The following is a 14885-nucleotide window of genomic DNA, read 5'->3' as shown; positions in this document are numbered from 1 at the left end:
TCCAGTATTTGCTCCTTTGCATCCCATGTCTTTATAACAATAGAATTCAAGATGGCCGCCGTATCAGTGAAAAGGTCTATTGACACCAGAGGAAAGTGAGTACGCATGCGTGCATTTTACCGCCTTGAGCATACTAATTTTTTTAATAGTGAAAAAAAATAAAAAGTGAAAAAATATACATAAATATAAATGTAGCTCAACTGAACTAAGAATCCAATTTATAGACCCCTTTAGCTTGGGTTAAAGGGGTCAGACCACATGCCATTCCCTAGAGTACCATTTCTTTGTTTAACGGTTGCTTATTCTCAAGAGCCGGAAACACGTGGTCTCAAATGGGTAAACATTACATTGAAGGTAAAGAGGTCAATTCTCAAACATTTCGAACAAAAAGGGTCCATAGTTAAGGTACAAGTAAGACTTACTGGGCTGGTATTCTAGAGAAAAGTTGATGTTCGATGTGAGTGAGCTGTTCAGCAAGCTGGGTAGCGGAGATCTTATCGAAGCTGTTGGGATCGACTTGAGCCGGCTATAAATAAGAAGAAACAAAAACGATATTATATCCTCTCTACTTCATTGTAATGATAATTGGATATGGGGACAAACGCGGCTCGTAAGTTAACACGACGTGAAGTATCATGTCAGTCGGGTGCTTTTGTCGCCATCCTGCTTGCAGATTTGTACAGACAGGCGTGCGATAGCGAAATTTGTTTTGGATGATTGTTATTTAAATTGCCAACCATAAATCTTTTTATTATTGTTAGTATTATTATCATTATTTTAAATTATTTATTATTATCATTATTTATTATTATCATTATTATTTTATTATCATTTTTTGTTATTCCAATTTTTTTTTTTTTTTGCCAACCATAAATCTATTGGCCAATCCGAAGTGACAAAACCTATTGTTAAAATAGTTGGCACATTGATAAAACAATAGCAATGTTTATATATATTACGTCCTCCTATATGCTTCCCCTAAGAGAACGTAGTTTACCGAAGAATAAGTGCAAAAGAACCCGACGTTGAAGAAGAACGTGTCATCACCGAACACGGATTATGAGGGTGGGTCGGGAGGGTTACAAAGCACAAGGTGTGCTCTTGACCGATTTCTTGCGATGAGTGGTAGATAATTTATGCGGAAGGTATTTAAATCAGTCGTGGACCAACACTCTAAATTTCAGTTTGATCTGTGAGTTAATCATGTCCTGACTTAGATAAGCCCAGAGGTTGTTTCAGGGGTTGTTTTTAATACAAAATCATTCATCGCATACCTGCTTAAGAAGAAGATTTTCGAAGTTGGAATTTTCGTGTTTCCTTTCAAGTGTTCTACGAGAAAAGGATAAATATTAGGAACGAGACCAACTTGAAATGATAAAATTTAAGATCAGTTGATTCAAAAAAAGAATTGTCGTGTGAAAGAAACAATGGAATGTTGGGGATCACGTGACGTTCAGCAGCTGCGCTGGTCACGTGATTTGTTGGTCACTGGCCCAAGCTCCATCCCGTGGTTAATTGATTGTTGGTTTATCACGTGGTTTATTGACAGTTGACCTGGGGAAGAGTCACGTGACACATATCCACGTGGTACCTGATGATTGCTGCAGCGAACTTTTGTTCAAGATTCGAAGAGCCTCCATGGTGTAGAATCTCATCCATAAACGAAATAAGCTGCTCTCGTAGCTTGGTGTCAGAATCAAAATCCTAGAAAACGAAACATTATCATGATTATCATGCATATATAGTCAATAACAACACCTGATGTCGGTGAAAATTTTTTTTCCACTACTGTATGCTGTTCGAAATTCCATTCCTACTAATCTAATACACGGGGTACAAAAAAGTTTTTGAGGGGGGAGGGGAGGGGGTCGAGAAGGACCTACGTTGATAAAATCTCAGTCCAATAATTAATATGTTTAAAATTCTTCTTTGAGGGCAATCAGCTTCAGTAGACTCCAACAAATCCAATTCCAACTGAAACAGCTATAGAGGTTTTGCACCACCACGTGACGGCAGCCATGTTAGATGGAAGGACAGATACAATCGTTTTACATGAGAAAGAATTCATTCCCACAGGCAGCCCAAGCTTTATTATGGGATGGGCACGTATAGGTTAGCCGATCGGAACGCAGAATGATTATTAGTCCACTTGTTTGTTTTATGACACCTATAAGATGGTTTCTATCAGATGTATGACCAATTATTTCCTTAGAAATCTTACCTCGGGGTGTTTGGTGACCCAGTGACGTAATACTGTAAGGACTCTCATCGTAGCCAGATGCGTGTCATGTGACAGGATGTGACGTACAGTCAACCCTGGAATCAATCACAGTCAGTACAATGGTTAGTGACGTAACAACTTACAGTATTGAACATGGTCGAACGACACAGTGTTTACTAGAAGCGAAAAGAGCTATGGGAAGAACTAGGTAAAAAGACGAGTAAAGGACTACGGCCAGGGGAGAGGAAAGGAAGAAGCTTTGTCTCACTTCCTCATCACCAATCCCTCCTCTCCTTTTCGTTTCCGACCCAGATCCACGTATGTAGAACAGGTACGTAAATACAAACATCCCATTTAAATGACGAATAAACAAACAATGTCCAATTGGGCAGTCTGTGACAGACAGACTGACAGACAAGATAAGCAGACAGACAGAAACATCAATAGATAGGAAATAAGATAGGTCGACAGGCCGACTGACAGAGAGACATGCAGACATAAACATCGACAGACAGACAGACAGACCGACAGACAGACAGACAGACATTAATATAATGTCAGGTACTTACCGAATCGAAATCGTTGTATAGTAGGAGAACTTGCGCAATAACTAGGAGAAGGAGAAGCACCCGCGGTAGCTGCAGCGAAGGCGGCCGCAGCTTGTGAAATACTTGACCTCCTCCTCGAGGGCTTCGACGAGGTCACAACTACTCCAGCATTGACGCTGTTGGTCGAAGGAGACAAAGGAGAACGAGGCGAGCGCGGGGAATTTAAAGGAGACATTGAAACACTCGGTCGGCGATCCATGGTTTGCAAACCTGGGGAACTTGGTCGACGCGGCGAGGTAATTCCAGAAAGGCGTTCCTCGGCTTCCTTAACGAATTTAGCAAATCGTGAGGGCGAGCTGGGCCGACGGTTGCCGAGGTTTGCCCGAAGCAATTCCGGACTTAGATTGACGTCTTCCTCACTAACTAAGGGAGGAACTCCCGGAGATTCGCATACATCGGGACTCTGGGGGCGGCTGTTAGATTTAGTGTTCTTCGGCGATCCAATTTCTGTTTCTTGGCCTATTCCCATTACACTAAGTACCTTCTTCCTGGCCTTCTCGATAGGGCTTTCCTGGTCAGAACCAAACTGGCGAATACAATGCGATGACGAGGATACCGTTAGAGGTGTGTTAGGTGGAGCATTAAGGGTGGCTAACGGACTAAATGGATCTGGTCCAATCTCTGATTCCGAATCTTCGTCCACAGTCGGCGACGTGACGAGAATTTGTCCTGACGAACATGCTCGGTGCCGAGTGCGAAGCTTTGGTGGAGACTGAAGCTCAAACCTTGGGTCATCTTCCTCATCCGTAGACGATGAAGACAGACTGTATGTCTCATCGGGACACCGCGAAACAGACATCGCACGTTGAGTCAAGTCAGAACTTGTACTCTGCGCGCGCGATCGAATATTCCCACACGTAAGAAAAGGTGAGCTTTGATTTCTTGTTTGTTTTTCGGGTACTTCCTCAGTCGGGCTTTGTACGTCGCCAGCGGTGGCGGGAAACTCGAACGCTGCGCTGTCTCCTAAGGCAGATGGAGAGGAATGTCGCCGATAAGAGTGGTAAGCATTTGGCATGAGACGTGAAGGAGATTTCTGAGGTTCTTCAACGTTGGAGTTCAAATGAGTTGAATTACAGTTAGGATTCGCCATCTTGGCTCCTGACACGGTGATAGATATTTCTTGGGGTGATGTCTTCTTTTCACGATTACGACCTCCTGCAAGACATACAAAATATTTTTTTAAATGTAAACAAGTAATTAACCAATCAGCATTTGTGTTAAAAATCAGCAGATCGGAGTTTTTGATACTTGTCAGCTGCAGACGCGAGTATTTTATAAATGTCAGCTACTGATTTCCCGTCTTTTAACTGAACCAATAAATATTTTTGTTATAAATCATCCAATCTTAATCATTGATATGTGTCAGCTACACAGACGCGTGCGATCAATTTCCCGCAATCAATCAACATTTTTTAAATCATCCAATCAGAATCTTTGGTATATGTCAGCTGCCAGACGCGTGCGCGATCAATTTCCCGCCTTTTTATGCCAACTTAAAATCACAATTGCAGTGTAAATTCAACATTTTAATCTCCAAACAAAGATATATCTGGTTTGAAAAAGAAAGAAGTTAAAATCGTTCCTGATAAAGGTTAAAGAAATTAGAACAATTTTCGCTTTATTAAAGCGCCTTTTTTTAAAGCAGCTGGATCCGAAAATACGTTACAGCTTAAAAGCTCTATTTCAGGAGAAGATAACTCTCTCTTTTTTGAAAACAAAGCAGGGAATCGTAAATTAAGAACAATTACTCGACGCTAGACTAGTATATCATTTAGAACGAGACTAAAAAAAGGAACAATTATCAAAATTGGCATTTTCTTAAAAAAATTTTTAAAAAAGAAGAGCTAAAAAAAGCTAAGAAAAGTGTTATCAAGATCTTCACATGCTGGATGCCGCTCTAAAAGGTATATCGCTTTGTAGCGTGCATGAGACAGTGCTCGTTTTTGAACACCTGGCTTTTAGGTCTCATGTTCTCAGTGTTGTTCCAATATTTTTTAACCAATTTTACCAATAATATTTTGGTTTTCATTTTTTACAGATATCATAGAGAGTTCAAGTATTTCATTGACGGCAACAAGAAAAGTCAGTTGACTAGCACAAATAAAATTATTCACGATCGAAAATCTAGCTCCAAGACGAGGATAAAATATGCAATTATTTTTTCCCCTATGAATTCATGAGGCTTACTGAAAGTTAGAAGATTATAGACAGTCAGATTTAATTTACGGCCGCCATGTTGAAGGACATAACTATTCTTCTTTAGGAAGTGGTGAAATTTCTCGTCAATACAAACACATTGCATTGTCATTGCGTTACAACATGGCTGCCATAAACAACTCTATTCTACACTTCTACTAACTTTGGAATAATCTACCTGATGCCGTAAAGTACTTCCTGCTTTTAAATCTGCACTCAAACCTTTCCTGTTTAACAGGAGTTTAGAAACTATATTTTCTATATACCTTCTACTTATCGTAACCTGCTGCTGTTTGAGGCTTCATTTGTTAAAAGCATGGAGACTTTATCACACGGCGGCCATGTTTATTCTCATGGGAGTAAAAAACCTTTGTTTCCTCAGCATAAATTAATTCTCAAGCGCTTGAATTTGAGGCTTCGCGTGGTGGAATCTATTGTTCAAACCAACATGGCTGCCGCGTGAAAAAGGCCCATCGAGACTTTTGTTAGATGCGCTTTCAAGAACTATTTATTATTTGTATTATCATTACTAACCTCGTTTCTTGTCGTTGCTTCTGTCACTAGGGAGCGACACTGACCGTGTTTTTCGAGCTATCGGCGAAAAGACTTCATTGAGAGGAGACGGTGTATCTCTTGTGTTTCGCGTGTAGTAGAACTGAATTAGAGTATCAAGGAAGTTCGTGGCGTGCGTGAACACGCGGTAGGTGATGAGAAACGTGTTGAGAAAGTCGATGCTGAGAAAACGGATGTCTAGTAGTCGTTCGAACAGACGCTCAAGTTTCGCGTAACGTATCTAGAAGTAAAATAGAAAATATATTATTTATACATGAAAGGAGAAGAGATATTTTGCACGAGCTGGGAATGTATGATTCACGCAGTAAAATATTCAGTGAGTTTGCTTGCGCATTCCCTTCAAATGATAGGTAGTTGGATATATGTTTTGATTACTGTATAAAGGAACCATTTAGCGACTGCTTGGCTGGTTTGTGTATCTAGCCATCCCATGTATTCATTTATCCATTCCATCCCATCCCTCCTATCCATTCTGGTATCTTTCCATCCATCCGTCGGCTTCTGTCGGTCCATGATTAATTTACATACTGACCAGAAAACTAAACGTTAAACTAAATAATTTTAAAAGCCTCAAGGACTTGTTCTAAAATAAAGACACGAAAGGCTCAGAAAACACTTGACAGAGTATAAAAAGATTCCGATATGACAAAAATCGTGCTCAGTAAATAATAATATAAACTAAATATCCAATAAACACAAAGTTAAGTTTAATAGCATTCGTTGTGGTTTCTAGGGATGCTATATAGCAATTTTTCAAATCAAGCTTTTCGACGGTCCTTAGCTAGGCCGTCAGTCGTTTTCAGGCAAGTTTTCTTGTTATCTGAGCAAAAATTTTAAAAATTGACGTAAATTTGTACTTATATTGGAAAGTGGTATAAGATCGAAATTCAAAATTAAAATGTAGGTAACCGAAAGTACCGCAAATAGATCTATTTTTTCTTTGTTATTGGAGAACAGTGAGTAGTTATATAAATATAAACTAGCTCTAAAATAGCTTAAAATGGAATTCATACAGACCATAAATTCTCAGGAACTTAATGCATTTATTCTTCGTTTAAAAATATGAAGTAAATAGATAACTTGGTGTTCAGTATGGAGCGTATAGCGACGGCCAGAGGCGCCTTTACATGCTTTCAGTTCACCGTTAATTAAGCAACACTATTGCTGTCCTTGCGGTGGTTATAAGCTATGAAAATATCAGAATAACGATAGGATTCCTTACCTTTGGTAGCTTACAAGCATTCAACGCTTTGCAGTATTTTATATCGACGTCGTCAGTGAAAAGTCTCGAGTCCGACCTTGAAAAAAATTACCAAGAAAAAAAAACACGAACATGCTAATTAATCACAAGGTATAAAAGAACCGGGCATCGTTGCTATGCTATCGATTCCTTAGCAACGCAAAAATACTCAAAAGCGGGTTGTTTGATATTTCTTGCTCTTAATTAGTTTTATTATTTATTTTATTTCTTAATATTCAATTATTTTGTTCCTTTATTGGGCGTGTTTTTATAATTTACAAATCATTGTTTTTCATCTCTATTTGACTTTTGATTTCTTATAATGCAATTCAAACTGTCAATACTCTATGTAAAAAATAGTTTTTAATATCAAGTGACCGAAGTGCTCTCAAGTTTCTATCACGTGGTGTAAATAACCTTGTTCACGTGGTACAACATTTGCATCACGTGATCGATTTGAAATGCACTTGCGGTTAACATAACAGACTGGCGCTAAGAAGGCGATTAAAAAAAGCGCCTCAGTCTACAAGGAAGAGTAGTATTTATTAGTAACGCTTGGGTAAATTATTTCATTTTGTATAGAAATAATAAAGATTAAGTTTTGCAGAGGAAGTTCAGGATAAAGTTTATGTAAATGAACAGGATTCTTTACCAGATATGGAAACACGGTCATGAGTTCTAATGTGTTGGAAAAAGACAATTTTTATTGAAAAATGTGTAGAAAAGCAGAGAAAGCTAAAGTGAATAAAAACCTTGTTATCGCTATTCATCACCCAAAGTATGACAGTTTGGTGCAGCATGGTTTAACTTCCGCTATGTTAATGAGTGTGATTTCAAAGGAGGCATTATTAAATATACGAAGCTTTTCTGGGGCAGTAAAATATCTCGTATAATACGCCGTTGTCTTACTCAGAGTTCATAGAAAGGTTATTGCAAATTTCTTTTCTCATAGAGTGAAGTCATTAAACCCGTGAAATAGATATTTGACTAATTCTTGGTTTGCAATCAATCCCAAGAGAGCACAATAACAAAAGGGATGTCCGCCACGTTGGAAGATATAACAAAAGAATTCATTGAAAAGTCTTTTGTCAAATTCTTCCAACATGTCGGCTATGACGTCTATTCCAAACGAAGAATTGATGGTTTTCAGCCATTCTCAAGAGAATTAAATAACAAAAGACACGGCGGCCATGTTGGAGGATATAACAAAAGAATTCATTGACAATTCTTTTGTTAAGTTTCTCCAACATGGCCGCCGTGAAAACCATCAATACACTTTAGTAGACCCGAATATTTGTGATTCTTACCGCACGCTTGCTAGGCTTTGTCGCGATGTTATCGATAATGTGTCAGCGTCTTCAACAAGTGAGAGGTTTTCAATGCACTGTATTAGAAAATGGAGAGGAAATCGGTGAGTAGGTTTTGTGAAGAAGATGAATTTCGCCTCGTGAGTCTTCCGGCATTAAAACAGCTTTAAAGCCGCAAGATTGGGAACGAGATTGGTGTGAGTCCTGTTACCAGACCCCTCCCGGCCAAACCCTTACAAATGTCTCGTGCAGAATGTTCATCAGCTGAATCTCAAGTTTTCAATATAATTCTTTCTGGCTGACAGCACATGGTGGTCAGTGTTTGAGCATCATGTGGAGCAGATGAGCTTCAAAGACTTTTATCAGCTGAGTGAATCGAAAGCCAGCAATTACGCAGCGCACTGATTCTAAAAATAGCTTAAAGATTCGGACAAACATTGCATTCTGTTTAACCGCTACGAGGATTACACGAACCGATTTTATTATTTTTACTTAAAGTTCCAATAATAACCTATGTAAACTAAGATCAACTGCGATCGGCTGTGAAAATTATCTGCTGAAAGTAAACTTGTAAGTTTGTTTGTCCGAATTTCGCTTTTGTCTTTGTTTTTATGACGTCACGGCTGCGCTGCGCTATTGATGGGTTGCAAGCATTCCCAAGAGAGTTAAAAGACAAAATCCTGGCGAACATTGTGGAGCCGTTAACAATGGATGCTAATGAGAAATCTTTTGTTAAACGGCACAAACCCTCCTCCGAGAGGCCGCGATGACGTAACGTGCGATACCACAACACAGGTAGCCCAAAGCACTAGTACAAAAATTTTTTTTTTTTCTGGGGAGTAAGATAGAATAAAAAAATTTGCAGAATAGCGTGACTCTATCCTATGTTGTCCTCCTGTGTAAGTGTTAAAGGTTTCGTTTTTTTAAGGAAAAGTAATTAAATAATAATAACTAAATAGCTAAAAATAATTAATACATAATGATAATAGGGTTATATTTTTAGATTTACTTTCTATGCATATCTTTCCTGTAAAATAAGATAATCGCATCATTATCTCATTTTTCCTCGTGTTTTTTGCATCTTTGTTTTACGAGTGGAGAGAATTTCTAAAGCCATCATGGTGCAGTTATTATTTTGTACAGACCTCCGGTGACGCGAAAATAATGTGATATCAAATAATCGAAATATGCAAATCTGGAGTAGAACATCACAATATTGACTATTAGAAAATATTCTAATGTTATTCATGATAACGTGGCGTTGACTCATTTAACTATTCTACTATAACCACAAGCTTTGCATGTTTGATTTGCTATCAGATCAAAAATTAATAATCGAGTCGAGTAAAATGTCCTATGGATTTTTGAATTGGAATCAAAAGATACTGGAAGTGATTTAAAAGCTGGGAAATTCTGACTTCTATTTCGAGAAAAGTAAAAAATACAGATTGAATAGAGAAAATTGAGACGATTCGTTTTGCTAGAAACAAAGGGATTCTCAAAGAGCGGAAGTGAATAATTCTAATTTTCTCTCACGCAAACACAGCTTGAAGCATATGCCATTTGATTCGGAATTAACAACTTGGAATTACAAGTGGAAGAAGATAATTTTTACGGTCCAAATAATCACTCATAATGACAACGATTGTTTGAATCAGAGAAAATGTTAAATTGGATTTTTTTTGACGAATGATTTCTTTGACTTCCTGTTTTTGGAGACGAGTTTGGACAACTAGATAACAAACGTGTTAACACTGATAAAAAAGATATGAAGCTATCGCCCGTATAATTATTATATTTTAGTTGGGGGATAATGGTTGTAAATATTCTTGTTATCAGTAACTGCGAATTCAAGGCAAAAACAACTTCTCTACAAATCGTATATAGCACGCTAAACATTTAAGTGAAAACCAAAAAAATAAAGTTGCAGATGCTGATATTATATAAGTGGTAATTTGTGTGCACCTGATAAGAATGAAAGCAGTTTTTTACGAAAATAAGTTTTATACGAGCTCTGACATTCAAAAAAAAATGCAAAAACTGAATATAAAGTCTATTGAAAGACAATTTGCTTTTCAAACAAACAACAAGACGCAGCAAGCAAGACTAGAAAAACAACTCTTTAGAATATAATGAATTTCGAGTTGAAACCCTAAATAAGGAAGTAGTTAGAAGACAGCAGGTCTTAGCTCTTAAGTTTACCTACCGTGGCAGGCGCTGACATTCGTCGTGGACGCTTTTTTCTGCCCTTCATCACGATACTTCTTTTCCTCGGCATTTTCATGAGTTAATCGGACGAGGTTACGAATCACGCATTCAATGTTGTTTCTTATACGAACGTACACGCGAGCCCATTCAAGCTAGCCAAGTAGTAGAGCAGACATTTGACTTTTGCGACATGTAAATGACACCAAACACCTTAGCAGTGTCGGCAAAGCCTTGTAAAATTGCGTTGTCAAGGAAGACAAATTGCTAAAATAATCAACATTAAATATGTATGAAAAAACGCATAGCGCGGGATCTTTATACTAGGGTCCTCTCGCTTCCACACAGATGTACGTAGGAGTGTCTAATTCCAATGTGTTATGAAATACTCTAGATTCTGGTTAAATGTTTGATCGTCTGTAGCAACTCAAAAAAAAAAAAAAAAATTGACGTTAGTGTGGACACTGATGACGTAAAGTGACGTAGGTGCCAAAGCAAATATGTGGAAATGTTTGAGCGGGGAGGAAAGGAGAGATGGCACGATATTGATTAGTATTTAAAAATTCATCTAGGAATTAAGAAACACTTTTTCTGTACACAAATTGGAGTGAAAAATGCATTGGATAGATTCTTTTTGTCAAAGCCTTCTACTTTTCCGCTATTCATTTTCCTTTCCTTATCTTTCCTTTAATGCCTTTTTATTTTTTAATGCGGTGACTGAAAATAAAATTTCCAAAATCACATGCAAAAAAAGGAAAAAAACCAGCAAGAGTTCAAAACAAAAGGATAATTTGCATAATATTGGATTTCATATATAAATGTATTTTCATGAGAAAAAGTGTCTGCTAAGCCGTCAATAGAAAGTACTTCGACCAAAATCAAAAGCATCTCGAACAAATGCTCTAAATGTCTACTCTTCATTCTTCATTTTAAAAGAAAAGAAAGTGCGAATTGAATATAAAACATACCAACTGAATTATTATAAAATATCAGATTCCGAACCAAATATTCATTAAACGAGTAAACGTTCATAGAATAAATAATATTTTTAAATATTAAAATGTTGGAAAACCTATCGCAAACATGATCATTCATCTTGTCACGAAAATATTTAAGCAGTCTCTTGCTCGCTGTTTTGAAAGTCACGATCGGAGTAAAAAAGCTGTACTAAAATGGCAAGAACAAAATAAGTAGAAATGGTTTTTTTTCGGTCATCTTTGAACTAAAATGAAATGCTTTTTTCGGACGATAAAGCAACTAAAAATAGCTTGCCTGAAGATAGAGTTTAAAATAACATGAGTTTTGAAAGAGAAGCTTTAAATAAACCAATTTGTGCATGATTGTTATTAAACAAGGATTGCAGGAGACAGACGCTGAGATGAATAGAGCTTTTATATTTCGTTTTCAGTTATGGTCTGGTCGATTTTTAACTACATTTTTTTCGTGGAAATATTGGTTATTCTAAAGATTATAAACAGAAAAAAAGAAGAAAAAAAAAGAAAGAAAAAAACAAAGAGAAAAGGAGACGAGGGAACAAACAACAAGATTAACAACAAATTGAAAAATTACAGACACCAAAATTAAAAATTGAAAATTAAAGACGCCAAAGCGAATTAATGTAGTAATTTCTTATAGAGTCTTGGTGAGCGTAACAGAGCAGCGGACAAATACCAAAACTCGGCAAAATTGAGAAATATTTGTAGAGGAAGTTATTGATGGATTTGTTCTTGCCACTCAGATGTTTGCAGGTTCGTGTTTTGAACGAACTCTACGCTCTTGGACGACACGTGATTAAATAGACTATTATTATTATTATTATTATTATTATCATTATTAATATTATCATTATTAATATTATTAATATTATTACTATTATTATTATTATTATTATTATTATTATTATTATGTTGAAATACGATGGTCTTATTCTAGATCTCGAGGGATAAATCTCTCAACGTTTTTATTCAAAATACGACTGGAATAGTCTAAGTTTCCTTAAGTTACATACGAGGAATGATTTTCCAGCTGTTTAAACAAGACTCGGTGTTTTACAACGTTTATAGTAACGTCGAAAATCGTTTGTGTTGAAATTTAAGGCAAAATAAAGTAAAGAAAAATACTCTGTATTTTTACAAAAAAGCTGAGAGATGTATTGGCTACATCAGGTATATAGTATACGTTTTTAATATATACTTACTTCTAACAAATTCTAGTTATTGTTTACATATTCGCTCTTAAGCATTTAGTACCCACAACCCTGAAAATTTGTCACGACAAAGATAGGGGCTCTTTCGTGAGGTGCGCCACACTCGCACTACCACTACATTCTATTTTTACAAACTACAACACTTAACTCGCATGTTGTTTTTTAAGTAGGGAGGAAACCGAAGAAAACCTGAAGAAAAACCCTTGTTGCAAGGGAGAGTACAACACATCAAACAAACTCAACTCACATATGATCCAGCGCGAACCCGGACCATAGCGCGCGGTGAGAGGCGAGCTGTAAACCACACTTGTATCGTAATTGGAATCGGAAGCAAAATACGCAGACTCCGCATAACATTTATTACTTAGGTGTGAAAAAAGACAACCACTGTTAATGACCAGTGCACTACTTAGTAATGTTGCTTCTGCCGGACTCCGACGCTAGCGTGAACTAGGCTTAAATCGCTTTGAAATTCAAAACTTAACACGTATAATAGCTACAGAAAATTTCCAAATATTTTCGGATTACGAAAATAAATGCGATTGAAAAATTGGCAATGTCACGCATGCGTAAGAAGATTTTATGGAATCTTTTAAGCGTCAAAATCAGTCTCGTGCCCAGAGCCCCTGACCATCGCGGCCTCATCAAACCGCTATTTCCTTTGCTGCAAAACTCGATTTTAAGATCGATAGGGTCACCGTAAAATATTTTCATATCAATGAGAATTAAACAACTTTAACAAATGTGTTTCAATTTTAACGATTTTAAATTGTGACGGCCAATTATCACTTTGATCGTAAATTTTTCAGTTTTAAGGCTATATTGTGCAAGGGAGTATGGTAGTTAATGACGCCATCATGCAAACGTCCTATTCCCGATTGCCCTCGAATAAATTTATGATATTTGGTTAAGGTTATGCTGAAGGTTTTTTTTATCAATTGATGTGCTTGCGAGTACGTGACTTGAAAATCTCGCCTAGACGACGGTCCCGTCTTATGACGCAAAAGCAATTACAGTTACTATATATAGCGGTTGTCTGAATGTCAAGTCAAGGACCTTCATTAGTATAAAATATTGTAATTGTATTTAGGACCTATAAATACTACAAAAATAATTGTCGCATAATTTTAACCACGCTATTCTGCGACATCTATTCGCACGATATGATGTTTGTCACTTTGAAAATTTTCTAGAATGATTTTGCGTCTCCTGTCTCTCAAAAAAATATTTTTTACGACAACGAGAAGTTCGAGAAGAGCTCGGGTCGCATTGATGAGAGGCGAGCGCTCACACCACTACGCATATGCACCTCAAAAAAACGTTGTCGGTGGGAGATGTGAAATTTGAAATCTGAGACCGAGTGACACGCTATAAAATTTAATATTTTAAATGTCGAACAACGTAGTTTTCTTTTAAATTGGAATATGAAGCATGTCCTATGAGTTAGAACGTAAGTTTTCCGTATAGGTCTCAGCGCCTATTTCAGATCGCCGACCGTCAAGGTTTTGTAAAATTGATGTATACAGCTGTTTGGTATAAACGCAGAAAAAATATTAATAAGCAGTAGTACTTTTCCGACGTGGAAGACCAAACTTCATGATTTGTAACAAAACGACATGCGTGAGGACTTGTTATTAAGTCGTCGACATTTGTACTCTGCAACATTGTTGACAGTGTTGTCGATTTTAAAGTTTAGCGACGTTGGAATGAGCTTCGAGAGCAAAATGAAGGATCATAAGATGGATCGTTTTCTGCTAAGTGTACTTTAACTTAGCATGCATATCATTATATATTTAGGTATATTATACCCTGAGGCAACCAAAAACCCTTTAACAAAGCAGTTAAATATTCAATGACAAAAGACTATATTTTTTCTTTTGATTTTGCAATGACGTATGATGAAAGTCAAGCCAATGTGAAGTAACCATGGCAACGAAATCAATTAAGGTCAGAGCCACTTTAAACTTCTGCTTAATAATTTCGAATTTACGACGTGAAAGACCTACCTGGCTGATGTCGCTTGTCCAAGCAGCTTTTTCCTGCGCCGACGGTGCCATTAGTGTGATTGTCAGCGGATTTCCCTCTTTTTCACGTGACCTTACGATGAGTTTGAAAGTGAGGTCATCGAGGTCGTTGATGTCCTGGGCCGAGCGAACACCACAAAGTATTTCACCATCCAGATCACCTGGACAAAGATAAGGGAAAAACGTATTCTAGATTATTGCAGTGTGTGACGTCATAGACGCCATGTTGGTTGGCTTGAGCAAAAGATCTGATCCAACTTAGTCAATGAGGCAGCAAAACAACTGAATAGACCTTTTCAGCCTAT

General features: G+C 37.2%; 1 protein-coding gene across 1 annotated transcript in view; it reads right to left on the bottom strand.

Annotated features, from left to right (window-relative positions):
• The window catches only part of LOC116293877 (ras-specific guanine nucleotide-releasing factor 1), a 71532-nt gene that overhangs the window by 4498 nt on the left and 52149 nt on the right, over nucleotides 1-14885 (bottom strand). The window contains exons 13-21 of the mRNA XM_089037962.1: nucleotides 14563-14741; nucleotides 8146-8222; nucleotides 6821-6896; nucleotides 5560-5818; nucleotides 2791-3984; nucleotides 2222-2316; nucleotides 1592-1704; nucleotides 1275-1329; nucleotides 423-526 (exon numbers count right to left, since the gene is read on the bottom strand). Of these exons, the coding sequence (XP_088894088.1) occupies nucleotides 423-526; nucleotides 1275-1329; nucleotides 1592-1704; nucleotides 2222-2316; nucleotides 2791-3984; nucleotides 5560-5818; nucleotides 6821-6896; nucleotides 8146-8222; nucleotides 14563-14741 (2152 nt within the window). The remainder of the gene's footprint in view (nucleotides 1-422; nucleotides 527-1274; nucleotides 1330-1591; nucleotides 1705-2221; nucleotides 2317-2790; nucleotides 3985-5559; nucleotides 5819-6820; nucleotides 6897-8145; nucleotides 8223-14562; nucleotides 14742-14885) is intronic.

The sequence above is a fragment of the Actinia tenebrosa genome, unplaced genomic scaffold (assembly GCF_029948245.1).
Source record: "Actinia tenebrosa isolate PJP-AT-01 unplaced genomic scaffold, QUT_ActTen_1.0 PGA_scaffold5__44_contigs__length_20552954, whole genome shotgun sequence".
In the NCBI taxonomy this organism is placed as follows: domain Eukaryota; kingdom Metazoa; phylum Cnidaria; class Anthozoa; order Actiniaria; family Actiniidae; genus Actinia; species Actinia tenebrosa.
This window is presented reverse-complemented; position numbering and strand designations above follow the sequence as displayed.